At 42.0% G+C, this 21,581-nt stretch overlaps 1 protein-coding gene across 6 annotated transcripts in view; it reads left to right on the plus strand.

Moving 5' to 3' along the window:
* The first annotated feature begins 308 nt into the window (after window positions 1-308).
* LOC109914407 (ankyrin repeat and death domain-containing protein 1A-like) overlaps window positions 309-21,581 on the plus strand; it is a 41,756-nt gene continuing 20,483 nt past the window's right edge. For 4 of the 6 annotated variants that reach the window (XM_048620477.1, XM_048620480.1, XM_048620479.1 and 1 more), the window contains exons 1-10: window positions 309-414; window positions 1,208-1,311; window positions 3,311-3,409; window positions 6,067-6,165; window positions 9,546-9,650; window positions 10,567-10,665; window positions 10,783-10,878; window positions 13,479-13,577; window positions 17,069-17,167; window positions 17,985-18,077. In XM_048620477.1, the coding sequence (XP_048476434.1) occupies window positions 381-414; window positions 1,208-1,311; window positions 3,311-3,409; window positions 6,067-6,165; window positions 9,546-9,650; window positions 10,567-10,665; window positions 10,783-10,878; window positions 13,479-13,577; window positions 17,069-17,167; window positions 17,985-18,077 (927 nt within the window). In that variant the 5' untranslated portion in view covers window positions 309-380. The remainder of the gene's footprint in view (window positions 415-1,207; window positions 1,312-3,310; window positions 3,410-6,066; window positions 6,166-9,545; window positions 9,651-10,566; window positions 10,666-10,782; window positions 10,879-13,478; window positions 13,578-17,068; window positions 17,168-17,984; window positions 18,078-21,581) is intronic. The other 2 variants (XM_048620482.1, XM_048620483.1) reach the window with 2 other exon arrangements.

The raw sequence follows: 21,581 nt of genomic DNA on the forward strand, positions 1-21,581 counted from the left end.
CTTCCTCTCTCTCTCTCCCCCCCATCTCTCTCTCTCTACCCCGCCATCTCTCTGTCTCTGTCTCTCTCGCCCCCTCCCTCTCTCTCTCTCTTTCTCTAGCTCTCCCTCTCCTCCTCTCTCTCTGGCCCACCCCCCTTCTTGGTTCCTTCCCCAAGTCCTGCCCTCCATGTCATCTTGCCCACTCAATCCTCCCATCAGTTCCTTCCCTAGCCTTTCCTTCTCCCTACATATTTCCTTCCCATCTGCATTCAGCAAATAGCAGGTTAACAGGTAGCTTTGAGTCTCACCTGTGAGTGTGTGGAGGGTGTGGCAATATTAAAACTCTGTTCAGATCTGTCGCAGCACAAGTTGTGGAACCGGACATCCATGAATATCAGATCATGAACGACAAGCCTGTGTTTGAGGATGAGAACTGTGAGAAAAATTGCTTCCTTCGAATGTCTAACCTTAGTTTGGGATTTAGCAATGTTATACAAACCTACCTGCTTCTTGGCTTGAACTGTACCACTGAGTTTAAACCTGCTCAGTGCACTCACTTCATCTGTTTGTCACAGCCCGTGTATCAATGGCCTGCAAAGCGATATTTAATCTCAGTTTATAACAAGGAGACTGTGGTTTGAGCTACTGTTCTATAAGTACGGGATGAAATCTCCCCTCAACATATTCCTTACTTGTTATAAACCAAGTTCTGCCTTTCTGACAATGTTTGAGACAACTACTTTCAGTGTAGATGGAGCTTTGCTCTGTGTCTAACCCCATGCTATCACTGACCTGGGATTGATAGATGGGGACAGTGTAGAGATGGCTTTACTTTCAGTTTAAGAGAATAGAGGAGGCTTTACTCTGTATCTAATTCCATGTTGTACCTGTCCCAGGAGTGTTTGATGGGGACGGTGTCGAGGAAAATTTATTTTTCATCTCATTTCAGTTTTAAAAGAGTAGAGGTAGATTTGTGTTGAGTTTAAAACAGTAGAGGAAGCTTAACTCTGTATGTAACTCAGTGTTTTCTGTCATGTGAGTGTTGATGGGGACAGTCTGAAAGTAGCTTTATTCCCAATTTAAAAGCATAGAGGGGGCTTTAATCTGTATCTAAGTCCTTGCTGTACCAGTCCTGGGAGAGTTTATTTGGGTCGGAGTAGTGGGAGCTTTATTCTTTATGTTACACTGTGCTATACCTGCCATGCTGACATATTTTGTCTGCTCCCAGTATTGCAAACAGAAAAGGAGCTTCAGGAAGCTGCCAGGAGGAATGACACAGCAATGATCAGGCGACTGATTTGCATCAAAGTAAATGTCAATGCAAAGAATAATGTGAGTGCTTGAAATTTTCTCCATGATTTGGTCCTGAACAACATCAAACTAGAATAAAATAAAAAATTTACCAATCAAATTTTAAAATATCCAAAAGGAAAACCAAAATCAACAGTCAGAAGGAATGGGCAGTAAAATATTCCAACTAAACAGATTAAACACAATAATAATAAGTGCTGCTGCGTTGCAGTGCTCTTCACTCAGGCTACAAATGGTTCACTGCCAGAATTTTCTTCTGGGTGTGCACTTTGGTTCTGAATTGCAGGTCAATACCCAAATCACTGTTTTTTGTTAGTTTTATTTCTGTGAAACAGACTGAATCGAACTTTTAAAGATTACAAAGGGAAATTGTAACAAAATTAGTTCAGGCAAATGTTGTCAAATCCAGGGTACATTTTGCTGGTGTTTCGAGGAAAGTCAAAAAAAAGCTCTTGCTCCAGCTCTAGTAAAATAGATTGATAAGCAGAATGCCAGGATTACAATTAGAGATTTAAATGTGGAAAGGTGGAGGAGCCTCAAGTGGATTATAAATATTACCATGAATTACTTGGGTCAAGTACTTTGATTCTGAGTCACGATCATTTTTAATCATGCAGTGTGAGTGTGAATTTGTTGTGAGGATTATATGGAATAATCAGAGTTGAAGGATGTGGTAGGCAGGTGGAGTTCAGGGATGAGTGGGTAGGTGGGCTTTAAGAATGTGATGAGTACATGATATTGGGGGATTCGACGAGGAGGACAGTCTGAGGGATGTCGTGAGGAGCACTGTTGAGGGACAGGACGAGGAGAAGGGTTTGAGGGGTGTTGTGAGGGGGCAGGGTTGAGGAATGTGGTGAGGAGGTGGGATTGAGGGACAAGGTGAGGAGAGGGAGCTGAGGGACGGGACAAATGGCAGATTGAGGAATGGGGCGAAGAGGCAGGTTTGAGGGATGCAGCGAGGAGGTGGGGATAAGATATGGGGCGAGGTGGCAGGGTTGAGGAACCGGACAAGGAGGTGGAGTTGAGGGACTATGCGGGGTAACGGGGTTGAGGGATGGAGCGAGGAGGCGGAGTTGAAGGACAGATTGAGAAGGCGTGGCTGAGGGACAGGGTGAGGATGCGGGTTTGAGGGACGTGGCGAGGAGGCGGGTTTGAGGGACTTGGCGAGGAGGCGGGGATGAAGTATGGGGCGAGGAGGTGGGATTAAGGAACACGACGAGTGGCAGATTGAGGGATGGGGCAAGGGTGCGGGGTTGAGGGACAAGGTGAGGAGATAGGTTTGAGGGACCGAGCAAGTTAGAGGTTTGAGGAACGGGGTCAGGAGGCAGTGTTGTGGGATGGGGTGAGGAGGTGAGGTTGAGGGACAGGATGAAGAGATAGGTTTGAGGGACCGAGTGAGGTAGAGGGTTGAGGGATGGGGTTAGGAGGCAGGGTTGATTGATAGGGTGATGAGGTAATGGGGTTGAGGGATGAGAAGAGGAGGCAGGCTTGAGGGACAGCGTGAGGCAGAGTTGTAGGACAGGATGAGGAGGCAGGCTTTAGGAATGAGATGAGGAGGTGGAGTTGTGAGACATAGTGAGGAGCCAGTCTTTATGGACAGGACGAGAAGGCGCGGTTGGGGGAATGGGGCGAGGAGGTGGGGTTGGCGGGACAGTGCAAGGAGGCGGGGTTGAGGGATGGGGTAATGAGATAGTGGGGTTAAGGGTTGAGAAGAGGAAGCGGGGTTGAGGGACGATGTGAGGAGGCGTGTTTGAGGAATAGAATGAGGAGGTGGGTTGAGGAACCAGGCAAGGAGGTAGGGTTGAGGGATGGGCGAGGAGGTGGGTTTGAGAGATGTGGCAAGGAGGTGGGGTTGAGGGATGGGACGAGGTGGCGGGTTGAGGGATGGGACGAGGTGGTGAGCTGAGGGATGGAATGAGTTGGTTGCATTGATCATTTAAAGAAACTGCTAGGCTTTATTGCATACTCTGGACACCCTAACATTCTGTTAAGTGAGTTCTCATGTTTTGTGTTGGTCTAGGACAATAGAACAGCACTGCACTGGGCAGTTGCAGGTGGAAATGAAGATGCCGTGAAGCTTTTACTGGACCACAATGCAAATGTTGACATTGAGGACAAGGTGTGTTTATTAAAGAACTAATGTAGAATGTTGATCACCCTTATATCTTTGACTGACGTGTTCTTGTTCAGTTGGCCTGGTGATTTACCATCAGTTTTATGCTGTAAATGTAACTCTGGAACAGAAATAACATACTTTGCCCCTTCAACCTGTTTTACCATTCAGTGAAATTGTGGCCATTCTGCAACTGAATTTCATGTACCAGCTGTGAGACAGCATATTTTAATTTCCTTTATTTTTGGACTGTGGACTGGAAAAGTTACTGCTTTAAACCAAGGAGACTGTAAAGAAATCTTTGCAGTTTTAAAAATCATGTTTACTGGCGCACACTGAGTTATAAACAATGTTTCTTTCCCCAGACCAGTAAGTATAAAAGCAGATCCCATGGAGTTGATGGGTTCTGAATTAATGAACATGTGCTTACTGATAACGTTTTGAATGTCTAGTTACCAGATGACTTGGCTTATGTGGGAAATAGCTAAAACAATGTCTCTCTCTCTGTCTTTCTCACTCTCTTTCTCTCTCACTTTCTTTCTGTTTTTTTCTTTCTTTCTCGCTCTCTTTCCTTCTCTCTCTCTTTCTCTCTCACTTTCTTTCTGTCTTTTTCTTTCTTTCTCTCTCTCTTTCCTTCTCTCTCCCTTTCTTTCTTTCTCTCTTTCTTTCTCTCTCACTCCTTCTCTTTCTCATGTGGAGGTACCAGAAAGTCTCCAGTGACAGCTAGCTGTCTTCCACTTACCATCCTCTACAAATCCTCACTTGAAGAAAGAATAAAACATCTTAAAAGACAGTGAAAGGACAAACTCTCAAATCACTGAATGAAAGAGAGCATCAATGTGTAGACAATCTTGTATCCAAAGCAAAGAACTAAAAGGAAGAGAAAGAACGAAACTAATCAATTCCTGTGGTGCAGACCGGTGCTGTCGAATGGTGTCTCCCTGATAGCGTTTTTCATTTCTTGTGTGTCTTTGTGTATTTCTCTGATCATGAAAGGGGAATTTTAAAATGGGTAGAACTTATGTCAACAATCCATATTTCCTAATTGCTATAAAGACAATTTGTTCGTAATAAACAGATATTTTCATCTTAAGTACAAAAACCTAGTGAGTGTTTTCTTTTAACCTGAGTTCACCAGTCAGATAAATTGAAGACTTTGGATAGTTTGACTAAAATCTTTTCACATTTGTAATAACTCCAGGATTGTTGGGATTTGATTTCTAGTGCACTACCCCAACAACATTTGGGAGCTTGGGGTTGGGATTTTGGAACTGAGATTGGGTGTGGAGATGGTAAATCATAAAGGGATAAAAGGAAACACTAGATCTTGTATTATCAAAAATAAGATGGCATTTGAAACTACTAAAGCCTTTCTGCATGTGGGAGAGATGCCCATGACAAACTTATAAGAGATCACAAAAGCCAGGTTTATTGAATTGCATGTGAACTGGAAATGAAATTGTCTGCAGGGCTAAGAACATGGAAGTTAATGAAGGAGTGGCACAGTGTTTGGGCTTAATGGAAATACAAGAGAGATCAGGTACTGGGGTTTGATTTCCATCACACTTACCCAAGTGATTTGTGACAATCTGTACACCATACAAATATATGAATTCAGAGCAGAAAAAGGCCATTCAGTTCTTTTAGCCTGCTCTGCCTTTCAACAAGATCATAGCTGATCTATTTATGTTTTGAATTTCATTTTCCCTTCTAACCCCCAATAATCTTGGCTTTCTTTGCTTAACAAGAATCTGCTGAACACTTAAAAATATTCAGTGAATTCTCCTTCACTGCCTTCTGCAGCAGAGATTTACAAAGTGTGGGTCCAAAGCTCATCCTTGTGGCTGAACAGACTTCTGGCATTACCTGAACCCAAAGGAAGCTGTGTGTGATTGAAGTTTCCTCTTGAGTGTGATAAACTGATGAGCTCACATTTACTTATTTTACAATGCATTAGGCACAGTCTTGTTCATTCACTTGATCTTTGAGTATCTTTTTGTACCTTCCCACTTCCATCTACTCTGCTTACAGTGCTGCCCACCTTTGTGTCATGGATATATTTGGAGCTTTCTGTCCCACCATCTAAATCATGAAAAAATCAGTAGCTGCCATTTTCCTGACTTTGCTGCTGCTCATTCAGTTTCTTATAACCAGCTCAGTAATTTGTCCTTAGTTTCACAGGCTTCATCCTCTTAGCTAACAGTTATGTATGACAATCATAAAGTCAGAGAGCACGCAAAGCATGAGCTGACCCTAGAAAGCAGGCTTTGCTTTCCAGTCCTAATATTGTAAATGTGTTAGTAATAAATGGCAGTTGTAATACTTTCTGTTGTTAAACTGGTTTTAACTGTTATTTACATAGGAAGTCCTTTTTCTGCAATTGAGAGAATTTACCTCCTTCTGTTCTTTGTCTGATGTTGGAAAATGTGGGCTGTTAGGTTTCTGGGTTTCTTGAGGGATGCAGCCTGAGTTGGTTGCTGGAGTGTAACCCATTGTAACCCGCTGTTTGCCCTAACTCTGTTATTATTGTCATGCTGTGTCGAACAACAATGTTAAAAATCAAGGACTCATGATATAAAATATCTTTGATATAGTATACTATCTCTTCCATAGCCTGAATAAATATTGAACATTTCAAAAAAAAAACTTTTCTTCATTTGTAGTTTGGAATGACACCAGCTCTGCTTGCAGCTTGGTTTGGCCATCTTCAACTTTTACAGATCCTGGTCAATGCTGGAGCAAAGGTCACCATCAGGAACTCGGTAATTTCCAGATGGCAATCCTATCGGGGGCGACGTGAGTATGGTGCAGCATTGGAATAGTTTCACAAGCAGGTTCTTAACAGCATCTCAAAATTCAAACATTAAGCAGTTGCATCAGTCTCTCAGTACTAAATGACCCTACTTTCTTTGAATTACAAATGGAATAAATGAACCAGCTGTGATGAGTTACTGAGCCCAATCATGTGAGGGAACAGGATTGACATCTGAGACGCAGTCGGCGACATGCTGGAGACAGAATACTGAGCAGCATTATGAGGACACAGGGAACCGGCTGAGTAATTATCAACTAACAATGTGAGAGGTGCTTATCAGTAGAGATACAGTTATTAAAATAGGGCCTGTGGGTGCAGGAGTTACAAGTGAAAATGTGAAAGATGAAAACGTAACAAAAATGAAAACAGAAATAACAGCAGATCTGGCAGCATCTGTGGAGGAAGAAAGGGAGTTAATGTTTCAACTCCAATATGATTCATTGGAATTGAAAAGAGCTTGAAATGTGATACGTTTTATACTATTGGAGTGGTGGGGTGGAACGTAATGGGAGATGGTCAGACCTAACAAAAGGGAAGGTTGGGGATAGGTCAGAGAACAGGAAAATTTAAGTGACATTGAGCAAAGGGCAAAGAAAGCCCTGGTCCACATGAAGTGTTGATGGCAAAATAAAGAATAGCTCTCTCTGAAAGAAAGCAAAAACATTGAAACAAAATGCAGACAGCCAATTGATGAAAAATGGAATCAAAATGGAGGACAGAGTTCATGGCTTAAAGTTGTTGAACTCAATGTTGAGTCCAGAAGGCTGCAAATGTCTAGCTGGAAGATGAGGAGTTGTTTTATTTATTCATGAGATGCCATTTTCACTGGCTGGGCCAGGATTTATTGTCACCTCTAGTTGTATTTGATAAGGTAATGGTGAGTTGCCTTCTTGAACTGCTGAAGTCCATGTACTGGAGGTAGACCCACAGTGCCATTAGGGAGGAGTTCCAGGATTTTGACCCAGCAACACTGAAGGAACAGCAATATATTTCCAAGTCAGGATGGTGACTGGCTTGGAGGGGATTTTGCAGGTGGCAGTGTTCCTATATATCTACTGCCCTCGTCCTCCTAGATGGTAGTGGTGTGGGTTTGGAAGATACTGTCTAAGGAGACTTGGCAAAAATTCTGTGGTGCACATTGTAAATGGTACACACAGTGCTATTGTCCATCAGTGGTGGTTGGAGTAAATGTTTGTGGTTATGGCAGGGTTCCTAACCTCTGCCCTGTTTTGTAGGCACAGTATTTTTATGGCTAGTCCAGTTCAGTTTCTGGTCAATGATATTGGAATATGGAACATCCTTTTTGTCATCTGTACTCAAGTACAGAAGTAAAGGAGTGCAGTGAAAAGTTTTACAATGTCACTTTTTATGATGCCATCTTTGGTACAAGTAATAGATACAAAAGAGGAATAAAAGAAACAGTAGTTGCATTACTTCTACATTACAGTGTTTAAAGAATACGTTAAAAATATCCCCAGTCAGATTAAAAAAAAGCCGTTCAAATACATTACAGTGGCTCAGCGCAGGGGCTTCCCCACGTGGCCTGACCGCCCGCACTGTACTCCAGTCCAACAACCGTCCCCGCTCCAGCCTCCAGTCCGCTCCGTACTAGCCCTCAGCTTCACCAAGGTAAGTTCCAAGACTGCTTCCCCCTCGCCGGTCTCCTCCCGGGATTCACTTCACTTCAGTGCCAGCCACTGCCTGGGAATGCTTCCCTGCGTCAGCCGCTGCCAGGAATTGCTTCCCTTGCATAGGCCACTGCCCGGGACTTGCTCCATGTGTCGGCTGCTGCCTGGAACTGCTTCCCCCATTTTGGCTGCTACCCAGGACTTGCTCCACGTGCCGGCCGATGGATGTTGATAGTTGAGGGTCCAGCAGTGGTAGAGCTATTGACTGTCAGTAGAGGTTGGTTAGATTTTCTCTCATTCAGGATGGTCGTTGCTCAGCACTTGTGTGGTGCAAATGTTACTTGCCACTTGTCAGCCCAATACTGGACATTGTCCAGATCTTGCCACATTTGAACATGGACTGCTTCAACATCTGAGGAGTCTTGAATGGTGTTGAATATTGTGCAATCATTGGCAAATGTCCCCACTTCTGACCTAATCACGGAGGGAAGGTCATTGCTGAATCAGCTGAAGATGGTTGGGCTTAGGACACTGCTCTGAGGATCTTGTGCAGAAGTGTGTCATGGACCTGAAATGACTGACCCCCAACAACCACAACCATCTTGATACCACATGGAATGATCGAATTGGCTGAAGCTGTGATGGTGAGGACCTCTGAAGAAGTCTGAGATGGCTGAAGATTGTTGCAAATGCTTCAGCTTATATTTTGCATTGACGTGCTGCCATCCCCCCAAATTATTGGAAATGGGAATATTTGTTGAGCCTCCTCCTCTAGTGAGTCATTTAATTGTTCACAACTGCAGAGCTTAGATCTGATTCGTTGGAATGTGGGCTCACTTAGTTGGTCTGTCACTTGATGCTTATACTGTTTGGCATGTAAGTAGTCCTGTATTGTTGCTTCACCAGGTTGACACCTCTTTTATGGGTACGTTCTGCAAGCTTGCAGGTTAGAAATGTGAGCGTAAGAACAAATTGTGTATTAAAATGGCAATATACCTGACCCTTTTCATCACACTTCTATCACTCTTCAATTCTGAAAAAGAGTCATATTAGACTCAGTTTCTCTTTCCGTAGATGCTGCCAGATCTGCAGCGGATAGCACTTTCTGTTTTTATTTCAGGTTTCCAGCATCCACAGTCTGCTGTTATGACTGTGTGAAGGAGTTGGATTAATATCTGTCAAAATACAGTAAGTTATACAAGGTGCTGGGGTGGAAGGTTACTGAGCTGGATGGAATTGGACTAACAGTAGAAATGAAGCAACGCTGAATAATGCTGTGGATACTTTGAGACACAGAATATTTGAGTTAGAAGGTAATGACCATGTTATGTAAATAAAAATTATTTTTTCCTTTCACCTGTCGCCCCCAAGTTCTTTTAGAGATTTTGTCTTATTCTGTGTTGATGTTGCAACATTAGGTGCTAACTGAAATGGGTTATTGTGTCAAAATCTGAAGCGTTGGATTAAGACCATTAAAGATACAATACCATTATACAAGGTACTGGGAGGAGGCATTACAGGGTGATCGATGGAGCTGAATTTTCTACAGTAGAAATGCAGTCAGTAACACAGGCTGCAGGGGTGTGTCTTCTTACTGAGTGGCTGTGAGAGAGAGCTGGATTATTGAGATACAATCAGTAATACAAGGATCAAGTTGGAAAGAATTTGTTATGCATTCATTCATTTGAATTCTGTTCAGATTGGACAGGGTATACACCACTGTGCTGCTCACCAGGGACATATGGCTATTATCCGCTACACAATAGAGGAGCTACAGGAGGTCCCATTGGACAAACCAGACCAGGTGAGAGCTATTGCCCATCAGACCTTCACTGCTGTGGTACTCATTAACCTTCATATGCTGTAATACTGTTACATTTTCTTGTGGTGTCTATAATACGATGATGTGAATATTAAATTGGGATACCAGCTTCTCTTTGGTTTCGGACTATGTCATCTCTCAATTCTGATGCTTAACAAGAAACAGGGCAAAGTGAATGGGACCTGCTTATCTGCAACTATCCTTTGATCTGTGCCGTCTGCTGTGATATATGAGGAGGCATTTCTGTAAGCCCTTTATCACAATTCCATTTTAGGGGGTTCTCTTAAGTGGAGTGGCAATGGCCTAGTAGTATTATCTCTGGATTGTTAATCCAGAGATCCAGGTAATGTTCTGGGGACCTGAGGTCAATCCCACCATGCCAGATGGTGGAATTTGAATTAAACAAATGTCTGGAATTAAGAGTCTAATGATGACCATGAATCCATTCTAGATTGTCATAAAAGCGCATCTGGATCACTGATGTCCTTTAGGGAAGGAAAATGCTGTCCTTACTTGGTCTGGTCTGCATGTGACTCCAGACCCACAGCAATGTAGTTGACTCTTAACTGTCCTCTGGGCAATTAGGGATGGGCAATAAATACTGGCCTAGCCAGTAACGCCTTTATCCTGTGGATGAATAAAAATCTTAAATGCCCTCTCACACTCCTGTACTTAGGCCCTTCTCTCACCTCCTGCAATTTTCTTATTTTGTTGATACTGCCATGCTACTCAGAATCTTTCTTTCCTAATATTCTTCATTTTCAAATTCCCAGCCCTTCCCATTTTTATCCACAAAGGGGGACATGTGTTCTATGTCTGGGATGCTTGAGTAGTACAGTTCAGTGTAGAGAATGTCTGTGTTTTTGTCTCAGTTACTGGACCACACTTTGTTTTTCAGACTGGAAAGACGCCATTACTACTGGCAGCAGAAAATGGCCAGTTGGATGTGGTGACATATCTTCATGCCCTAGGCTGTGACCACCAGTTTCAAGACAAGGTACTTCCAGTATGGATTCCAGGACCCTACCCATGAACTTATTGGGTTGTTGCTGGTCTAAGCATGATCTTGTCCCATGGTTAACATTATGTCTCTAAAACTTAATTCCCACCCCAGGAAAGAAATAGCTGCATTCATTTGGCAGCGGGTCAGGGCCATGTGCACGTGCTGGAGAATCTGATACAGGGGATCTTCTCTGAGAGCAAAAACAAGGTTAGTCATGGACCAATGCACAGGTTTGTATGTGACCACTTGCTTTGCAGCGTCAGTGAGGCAGGCTCAAGGCGGCATTCAGTCTGATGTAGTAAGAACACGGAGAATGCACATGAACCCCAAGGTCCCTCTGTTCCTGTACTCCCCTCAAAGTTGTACCATTGAGCCTGTATTGACTGTCCGTGTTTCATCTACCAAAATGCAATATGTCACATTTCTCTGCATTGAAATTCATCTACCAGGCGTCTGCCCATTTGGCCAACTTGTCAGTGTCCCCCTGAAGTTGCTCAGCATCATTCTCACAATTCACTACTCTCCTGAGCTTAGTGTCATTTGCAGATTTAGAGATTTTGCCTTCAACCCTCACCTCAAATTGTTTATATAAATCAGAAAAAGCAAAGGTCCCCAACACAGATCCCCGGGGAACACCACTTTCAACTTGTCTCCCATCTGAGAAATGCCCATCTATACCTACTCTCTGTTTTCTACATTTTAGCCAATGTCTAATCTATGTTGCCAAGGACCCATCAATCCCAAACAGTTAAAGTTTGCTAACCAACCTGCCATATGGGACCATATCAAATGCTTTTTGAAAGTCCAAATATACAACATCCACAGCACTGCTCTCATCCACTGCCTGTATCACCTCGTCAAAAAACTCAATTAAATTTGTCAGACATGACCTGCCCCTGACAAAGCCATGTTTACTATCTAGTATTAACTCGTTTTTGGTCTCAGTGTATATTTACATTACCCCGTATGATGGCCTCCACCAGTTTTGCCACTACTGATGTCAAGCTGACAGATCTGTAGTTTCCTGGGTTGTCCTTTGCCCCTTAAAGAATGGTTTCACATTTATAATCCTCCAGTTCATGGGACTAATCCTGTGTTCAGAAAGGCCTGGAAATTTTCTGTCAACAGTTCCATAATTTGCTGCCTTAACTCTCTCAGCAATCTAGAATGCACCCCGTCTGGGCCTGGAGACTTCCCTACCTGGAGTGCTGCCAGCCTTTTTAGCACCTCTTCTTTATCTATCACTATATTGTTCATTTGCTCAACACCCACGTTTTCAACTAGGCCATTGTTACCACCTCGTAATTTGGTAAAGACAGAAGCAAAATATTCATTTCGTACCTCTGCCATATCTTTTTCTTCAGTGAGCAGTTTACCCTGCTTAATTGTAATGCGTCCCACTCTATCCTGCACTAATCTTTTATTATTAATATGTTTGAAGAACATTTTACTGTTTGTTTCCTGCTTCCTTTTAGCCTTCCTTATTCCAGCTTTAACCTCTGCCCTGTTTTTGAGATATGGCATGATTTCTATTGTTATTATCATCCCAATATGCAGTATATGCCTTCTCTTTGTTTCTTATTTTTTCATCAACACCCTTAGTCATCTAGCTTTGGATACCATATTTATTTCTCATGGGTATATTCCTACTTTATTCAACTCTTTATAAATTCTCCCATTTTTCATCCACTGTTTTAACCACCAAAATGTGTTTCCAATCAACCTGCTCCAGTTCAAATTTTAGACCTGTAAAACCTGAAATTTTCCAGTCTGGGATATAAATCACTGACTGATTTTTATCCTTTTTTAACTTAATATTGAACATTATTATATTATGATCGTTATTTTCCAAATGCTCCACCACTCTGATGTTCTCCACTTGGCTTCCCTCATTTCTTCAAACCAGATCCAGCACAGCTTCCTCCTTCGTAGGACTGGAAATGCACTGTTCCAAAAATTTCTCCTGCACACATTGCAGGAATTTCTCCCCTTCTGTTCCCTACAAAGTACCTTTTTCCCAGTCTACCCTAGGGTAATTGAAATCAGCAACTATCACAACTCTACCTGTCCTGTAGATTTCCATAATTTGCCTACAAATGCTCTCTTCTACTTCCTCCCTATCATTTGACATATACTTACTAACAAGGTCACCGCACCCGTCCTGTTTCTTACCTCCAACCATATAGACTGTATTTCAGGAGCTGCATCTCATTCAAGGGCAATTATACTATTTTTGACTACAATGGCTATACCTCCTCCCTTTGTATCCACCCTGTTTCTACTCCTGTTCTGCCTTGAGTCACATTTCTGTCAATACTACTATATAATCTCCCCCAGACCAATTTTTGCTTCCAGTTCCCCAATTTTATTCAAAAAACACCATGTATTTACAGACATAGTAGGAACTGCAGATGCTGGAGAATCCGAGACAACAAGGTGCAGGGCTGGATGAACACAGCAGGCCAAGCAGCATCATAGGAGCAGAGAGGCTGACGTTTCGGGCCTAGACCCTTCATCAGAAAAGCATACAATTTAACCCAGGCCTTATCTCTTTCTTGCCCATTGACCTCCGCGATCCCTTTCTCTGTCATGGTGAGCAAGCCAACTTCTTACAGAATCTTCCTTAGTAGCTTCTCAGTGCCATCCTCTGTTGGATGCACTTCCTCCTGTTGAGCACTGGGCCCTCCACAATCTCTCAGTTATGGTGAGCGCGTTGACTTCTCTCAGAATTCTCCTCAGTTGCTTCTTGCTGTTGTTGTCTATTTCAACTGGAGCATTTTTCCATGTCTGCCTATACCTTGTTTCAGGCTGGACAGACTGCCCTACATCTTGCAGCAGAAGGTGGCCATTTCAACTGTGTAAAATTGCTGCTTGACAACCAATGTCAAATCAACGTGCGTTGCAGTGTGAGTACAAATGTGAAGCAGTGTAAGTGCAACAGGGCTAGAACATGAAGCATAGAATAGTGTGAGTATGTAGTATAATCTTAGACAGCCGTACCAAACAGCAGTGTAAACCTGAGTCTATCACAATGACCACTTACATTTATACAACATCTTTAAAGTAGTGAAAATCCCAAGATACATCAATGGAACTTTATCAAACAAAATTTGACACTGCACCTATGACGATGATATCAGGGCTAATGATCAAATTTGGTCAAAGAGGTCAACTTTTAGGAGCGTCTTAAAAGAGGGAAGAGAGCCATTAGGATTAGGGAATGAATTCCAGAACTGTGGAGGGGACCTTGATAGCAGAGGGTTCATTGCCAGTTTGTGGCATGACTGAAATGGGTACTGCTAAAAACATCAGAAATGCAGCAGTGTAGAGATCTTGGTGAGATTTCAGGCAAGAAGAGATTACAAATATAGGGAGGGACAATGTAATGAAGGGATTTGAAAACAAGGATGGAAATTTTAAAAGTGAGGAATTGCTTAATTGGGGTTGAGTATGGATTAGCAATCACATACAAACCTAGAAAATAGGAGCAGGAGTTAGACCGTTCAGTTTTTCTGCTCCAGCATTCAGTATAATCATGGCTGATCACCCAACTCAGTACCCTGTTCCTGCTTTCTCCCCATATCATTGATCCCTTTGAGCCCTAAGAATTATACCTAACTCCTTCCGAATTGAATTGAATTTCCTTTGTTGTCACATGTAGTCAATATAAAATACAGCGAAAAGCGTGTACTGTTGTTGTGCATAAGCGCCATTCACAATAAACATAGAATAAAGTAGTAAAAACTGGATAACTTAAAAAGAGTCCAAACTTCCCTTCTGCACTGCTACAGCATGCCACTGCCAGAGTCTTGCTCCAGGCTTCCCAGTCCACACTGTGCCACTGAGAATGTCCCACTCTGAGCTTCCCAGCCCACTCCATGCCGCCAAGAATGTCCCTTGGCCCCTCCGTCAATCCGGGTTTCAGACCCTCCGTTGCTCTGAGGACATTGTTGCTCCAGGGTATGGGCTGCGTGGTCCTGCATTCACCATCGGCTGCCTTCTCCTGCCTGCTACCGCCGGCTCGCACTCGCTGCCTACGTGATGCTCGGGGACTGCTTCCAGTCCACGCGCTGCTGCAGGGCTCAAAGCTCATGGTGTCCGTGGCACGAGGGCTCGCTGCTCTGGACTTGCTACTGGCTCTGGTACTGAGGGGATAGAAGAAGGAAAAAAAAGAGGAAGAAAGGAAAAAGGAGGGAAAAGAACAGGCAGAGCAGAGGAGCTCCGACCGGAGCGTCCAACTTTGTCACCATCTCGACCTTTACCTTCTTGAAAATGCTTAATGTTTTGGTTTTAGCTGCTTCCTGTGACACAGAATTCCACAGGCTCGCCAGTCTCTGAGTGAAGAAATTTCTCCTCATCTCAGTCCCAAATGGCCTGTCCTTAGACTGTGACTCCTGGTTTGGGAATTCCTGGTCATTGGGAACATCCTTCTTACGTTTACTCAGTCTAGTCCTATTCGAATTCTGTATGTTTCTATGAGATTCCTTCCATTCTTCTACAGTGAATATAATCGTAATTGATCCACTTTCTCTTCATATGTCAGTCTTGCCATCCATATGTATCCACATTGTACTTTATCTGCCCACTCACTTAACTTTTCCAAGTCACGTTGAAGCATCTCTGCATCCTCCTCACAGTTCATTTTCCCATCTAGTTTTGTGTCATCTGCTAACTTGGAGATATTACATTTAGTTCCCTCATCTAAATCAGTATATGTTTTGAATAGCTGGGGTCGAAGCACTGATCCCTGCAGTACCCCACTAGTCACTGAAAGCTATGCAGAAAATGATCCATTTATTCCTACACTTTGCTTCCTGTTTGCCAACCAGTTCTCTATCTATGTCAGTACACTATGTCAGTACAAGCCATGTGTTTTCATTTTACACGCTAATCTCTTATGTAGGAATTTATCAACAACCTTCAGAAAAGCCAAGTAAACCACATCCATTTTCCTCCCCAGATCAACTCTATCAGTTACATCCTCGAAAAATTCCAGTAGGTTTGTCAAGTGTGATCTCTCTTTCATAAATCCATGCTGAGTCTATCCAATCCTGTCACTATTTTCTAGTACTGTGCTATTAATCTAATATAATAGACTTTAGCATTTCCCCATTAATGAGGTCAGACTAATCAGTCTATAATTCCCTGTTTTCTCTCTACCTCTTTTTTAAAATAGTGAGGTTACATTAGCTACTCTGCAATCTATAGAAATTGTTAAGAGTCTTGAAAGATGACCATTCTGGAATGTAGATTATCAGGCCTTGGAGATCTATCTACCTTTAATGACATCAATTTCCTCAACACTATTTCCTCCAAATACTGATTTCCTTCAATCTTCCCTCTCACTAGATCCTGTGTTCCCCAACATTTTTTGGGACGTTATTTGTGTCCTTTACGAAGGCAGAACCAAAATATGTATTTAAATGGCCTGCCACCTCTTTGTTCCCCATTATAATTTCCTTTCTTTCTGATTGTAAGGGATCTACGTTTGTCTTCATTAATCTTTTTCTCTTAACATACCTAGAGAAGCTTTTACAATCAGTTTGTGCATTCCCACAAGTTTACAGTTGTACTTTTTTCTCTTTCTTAATCAATCCCTTTGCCTGTCTTGCTGAAATCTAAACTGCTCCCAATCCGCATGCCTGCTGCTTTTCTTGGTCAATTTGAATACTCCTTCCTTGCATCTAATACCATCCCTAATTTCCCACGTTAGCCATGTTCAGGCCACTGTTCCTTTTTTATTTTTGTGCCAGAAATGAATGAACAATTGTGACAGTTCCTCCATGCAGTCTATGAACGTTTGCCATTGCCCATTCACCGTCACCCCTTTAAGTAACTTTCCTCAATTTATGATGGCTAACTTGTGTCTCATACCATCATACTTTATTTAAAGTTAGGACCTTTGTCTCAGAATCAACTGTGTCACTCTCCATCTTAATGAAGAATTCTATTATATTATGGTCACTCTTCCCCAGGAGTCTCACATACTTAGATTGCCAATTATTCCTCTCTCATTACACAATATCTGGTCTGAGATGGCCTGTTCTCCAGTTGGTTCCTCGGTGAATTGATCCAGAAAACAGTCTCATTCACACTCTAGGAATTCTTCCTCTACAGTATTGTTACTGATTTGAATTGCCTGATCCAAATGCAGATTAAAGTCGCCCATAATAACAGCTGTACCTTTGTTGCTTGCATCTCCAATTTCCAGTGACTAGTGGGATACTGAAAGGATCAGGCCATCCCCTTTTTTATGGGTGTAGAAGAATTGCCATTTAAGTATTGTATTTTACCAATAAAGAGCCAACTTTGGTGAACAGATACAGGGTATCACTGTGTAATTACCTGTAGATTTGCTGTGTCCAAATAAAGATCTAATTCCTGCTTCCTTAATCAGCAAAACCTCAATGCTCTACACTACGCAGTAAAACAGGGACATAAAGATGTCTGTCATTTATTGGTGGAAGAAGGGATCGATATGAATGCAGTAGGTCAGGTAAGAATGAAACCTTCTTCACCACTGTATAAACTCAGGTTTTGACCCCAAATCTGTGCTTAATTAACTAATCTCAGTCAAGCAAAAATTAGTTACAGAAACTTTCTAGAGAAGAATGAAATATAAATCAACCAGAATTTCCACTTCTGATCAGATTCCATTTTGGTAAAGTCATAGATGTCAGATGGTAACAGGGCTCGGCTCAGCTACTTCACCCCTTTATTTCAATACCGTGCTCATTGGCTATGCTGACCCATGTAGAATAACGAATAAAGATAGAAGCTGTTGGAGAAACTCAGCAGATCTGGCAGCATTCATGGAAATAGAAACAGTTATTGTTTCAAGTCCAGTATGACTGTGCAGCAAAACAGTTATCCTGAACTCAAAATGTTATTGATGTCTCTCCACAAATGCTGCCAGACCCACTAAGCTTCAATAGCACTTCCTGTTTTTATTTCAGATCTCCAGTATCTATCGTATTTTGCTTTTGTTTATTTGAAGACTAGATATTTAAATGAGGTATTAGAGCTTCAGAAAAGCAGTAAAAGGATTTGGGGATAAGATACAGGAGGAAGCATGCAGAATGGTCAACCTGCTACACCCTAGAGACTACTCATGTCTGGTGACACTTTATGTTAATCCATGCATCTCAAAGTTAGCCTGACATAGTCTATGGGTTTATTTCCCATGGATTGGCTATATGGACGTTTAAATGTGTCTGATTTGGTCTGACTTTCTGAGGGTAGGGTGAGGAGATGGATAAAGAAGACTGTTTCACGCACTGAGAATAACTGTCATTTTATCTTGCAATTAACAGAATGCCTGCCTCCACCTTGCAGTGAAACACAATTTTGCACAGCTTGTCAGGCTACTGATAGCTGCTGGATGTGACATCAACATCAGTGACCATGTAGGTTTTTATGAACATTAGGTATTGTGCACCTTCAATTCATAAATTAAAACCCAACTGGAGTGAAATGGTTAATAACTGAGTTAATTTTTTAAAAAAATCCAGCTTTGCGTATTTCTTCTGTTTCAATGAATGTCATAAAATGGGGAAGAAGGTGGATGAGAGGGCAATTAGGCTCACAATAAAAAAAATCACCTCCTGACTCCCTGTTCACCATCTATAAGGCACAAGTCAGGAGTATGATGGTATATTCCCCACTTGCTTGGATGCGTACAGCTCCAATAACACTCAAGAAACTTGACACAATCCAGGACAAAGCAGCCTTCTTCATTGGCACTACATCCACAAGCCTCCACTCCCTCCACCTCTGATACTAATAGCATCAGGGTGTACCATCCACAAGATGCACTGTAGAAATTCTATTAAAGATCCTTAGACAAGGATCTTCAAAACCCAAACCACTTCCATCCAGAAGGACAAGGGTAGCAGATACGTGGGAACATCACCACCTGCAAGTTTTCCACCAAGCCACTCAGCATCCTGACTTGGAAATATATCACCATTCCTTCATTGTTGCTGGGTCAAAATCCCTCTCTAATAGCATTGTGGCTCAACCCACAACAGGTGGACTACAGCGGTTCAAGAAGTGCTCAACCACCTTCTCAAGGGCAACTAGGGATGGGCATAAATACTCGCTGTGACCTCCCAAATGAATTAAACAAAAAGGTTATTGGGTAGGCTTGAGTATGGATTGGAGGTAACAGTCTGACCAGCCATGATCTTAATAAATGGCAGATTAGGCTCGAAGGACCAAATGGCCTTTTCATAATCCTTGTTCCTATGTTTGTATGATTTGTTTTAACAATGTAATCATACAGTTTCTAGGCCCTGTTTGCTCCACCAATTTGTTTTGCAGTCATGTTCTTTTGTAATGTTCATTGGTGTGTTTGTATCAGTTGGCAATAACTGGTTAAAGGCACTGTTTTCTGGCATCTAGTTCCTGGGTCAAGATTGCCCTGACATTTCAGTAATTATGATTTTTTTTGGACAATTATCCTGAACAAAGCTATCATTCAACAGGTTGTAGTTAAAGTTCAGATCATTTTTCAAAGACTTATCCTCTGTGCTTCAAATCCAGTTGGTTCTTAAGTTTCAGGATAGACATTGATTATTTTATTTGAAGGGAATGTTGGGGTAGATTTGTATTGTTGCATTGAAGTTTTTATTTCCTTCATGAGGACTTAACGACAGGGAGAATATCAAATGGAGATATGAAGTATGTATCAGTGCTGTATCAGATGAAGGCTATTATCTTGTTAATTAATCACTGAAAGAATCTAATAGAACAATCAGTACCTAACTCAGAACTCACCATGGTTCTTTGTTAAATTGATGCTGAAAATTCATGATGTTGTCATGTACATAATGTGTTATGTATGTTCTGTGTTACACTTGGCATACTACATGTTCTTATCTTATGTGTTTGTAGGATGTCCGGGCCAGCATTTATTGCCCAGCAGACAGTTAAGAATGAGCCGTATTTCTGTGGTCTGTTGTCGTGTAGATCAGACTTTCCCTGAAGGACGTTAGTGAAAAGATGGGCTTTTACAACAATTGATGGTGGTTATGTGCTTGCCATTAGGCTAGTTTTTTTATACCAGATTTTTACTGAATTCAACTTTGATCATCTGCCATTCGAACCGCAGATCATTAGCCTATTCCAGTGGCATTACCACTATTCTGTATCCATACATCTTGCAGTTCATTGTTCATGAGAAGAGTGGAAGTATTACAAGGAGAATGTGGGTACTCTTTCAGAAGAAATGGTGAAAGAACTGACTTTTATTAATCTGACGTTTATTAATCCATCAACCCAGAACAGTTTGATTTTAATGTTCAAGTAGTTTCAAAACTGTAATGATTATTCAAAAAGTTTTCAATGCTATCTGTAAAAAGTGTACAGTATGATGCTAGCAAAGAAACTACTATGTCATAAAAAGATTGATTGACACTGTTTGAATTCAGAGTTCAGATAGGAAAGTCCATTGTATTGTGTGTTTATGTCATTGTCTGTAATAAGGAAATGTTTGCAATGCACATTTATTATGCATAAAACCATATTATACCTGCTTGCAATTAGTCTCCCTCCAGTGAATGTCACTGTAATCCTTGTCCTGAATATGTGTGGGTGCCTACAATGGACATTCCTGCAATGTATGTACCGATAATAAATGTGCTTCAGTCCTCTTCCTTTACTCCCCAGCTTTCCCCTTTGAGGAATATTGGGACTAATTTTCCCTCTATTCATAGAGTTGTACAGCAAGGAAACAGACCCTTCAGTCCAACTCATCTACGCCGACCAGATATCCAAAAATAATCTAGTCCCATGTGCCAGCATTTGGCTCATATCCCTTTAAACCCTTACTATTCATATATCCATCCAGATGCCTTTTAAATGTTGTTATTGTACCAGCCTCCCCACTTCCTCTGACGGCTTAATCCATACATACACCACCCTCTTGTGTGAAAAAGTTGCCCTTAGGTTCCTTTTAAATCTTTCTTCTCTCACCTGAAACCAATGCCCTCTAGTTTTGGACTCCCCCATACTGGGGAAAAGACCTTGACTGTTCACCCTATCCATGCTCCTCATGATTTTATAGATCCCTATAAGGTCACCCCTCAGCCTCTGCTCCAGGGAAAATAGCCCCAGCCTAATCAGCCTCTCCCTATAGCTCGAACTCTGCAACTCTGGCAACATCCTTGTAAATCTTTTCTGAACTCTTTCAAGTTTCACAACATCGCTCCTGTAACAGGGAGACCAGAATTGCACGCAGTATTCCAAAAGTGGCCTAACCTGTACAGCCGCAACATGACCTCCCAACTCGTATACTCAAAGCATTGACCAGTAAAGGCAAGCATACCAAATACCTTCTTCACTATCCTGTCTACCTGCGACTGCATTTTCAAGGAATTATGAACCTGTACTCCAAGGTCTCTTTGTTCATTAACACTCCCCAGGATCTTACCATTAGTGTATAAGTCCTGCCCTGATTTGCCTTTCCAAATGTAGCACCTCACATTTATCTAAATTAAACTCCCATCTTCCATTCCTTGGCCCAATGGCCCACACTGATCCAGATCCCATTGTACTCTGAGGTAATCTTCTTTGCTGTCCACTACACCTCCAATTAACTTAATAATATACCTCCTATGTTCACGTCCAAATCATTTATATAAATGACGAAAAGTAGTGGACTCAGTACCGATCCTTGTGGCACACCACCGGTAACAGGTCTCTAGTCTGAAAAGCAACCCTCAACCACCATCCTCTGCATTCTACCTTCGAGCCAGTACTGTATCCAAATAGCTAATTCTCCCTGTATTCCGTGTGATCTAACCTTGCTAACCAGTCTAACATGAGGATTTCTTTTGTGTATACAGCCTATTGATTCGATGGCCAGCATATTTAACACTTTGCACCTGTGCAGTCCCTTAAACAGGGTA

The sequence above is a fragment of the Rhincodon typus genome, chromosome 46 (assembly GCF_021869965.1).
Source record: "Rhincodon typus isolate 14 chromosome 46, sRhiTyp1.1, whole genome shotgun sequence".
In the NCBI taxonomy this organism is placed as follows: Eukaryota; Metazoa; Chordata; class Chondrichthyes; order Orectolobiformes; family Rhincodontidae; genus Rhincodon; species Rhincodon typus.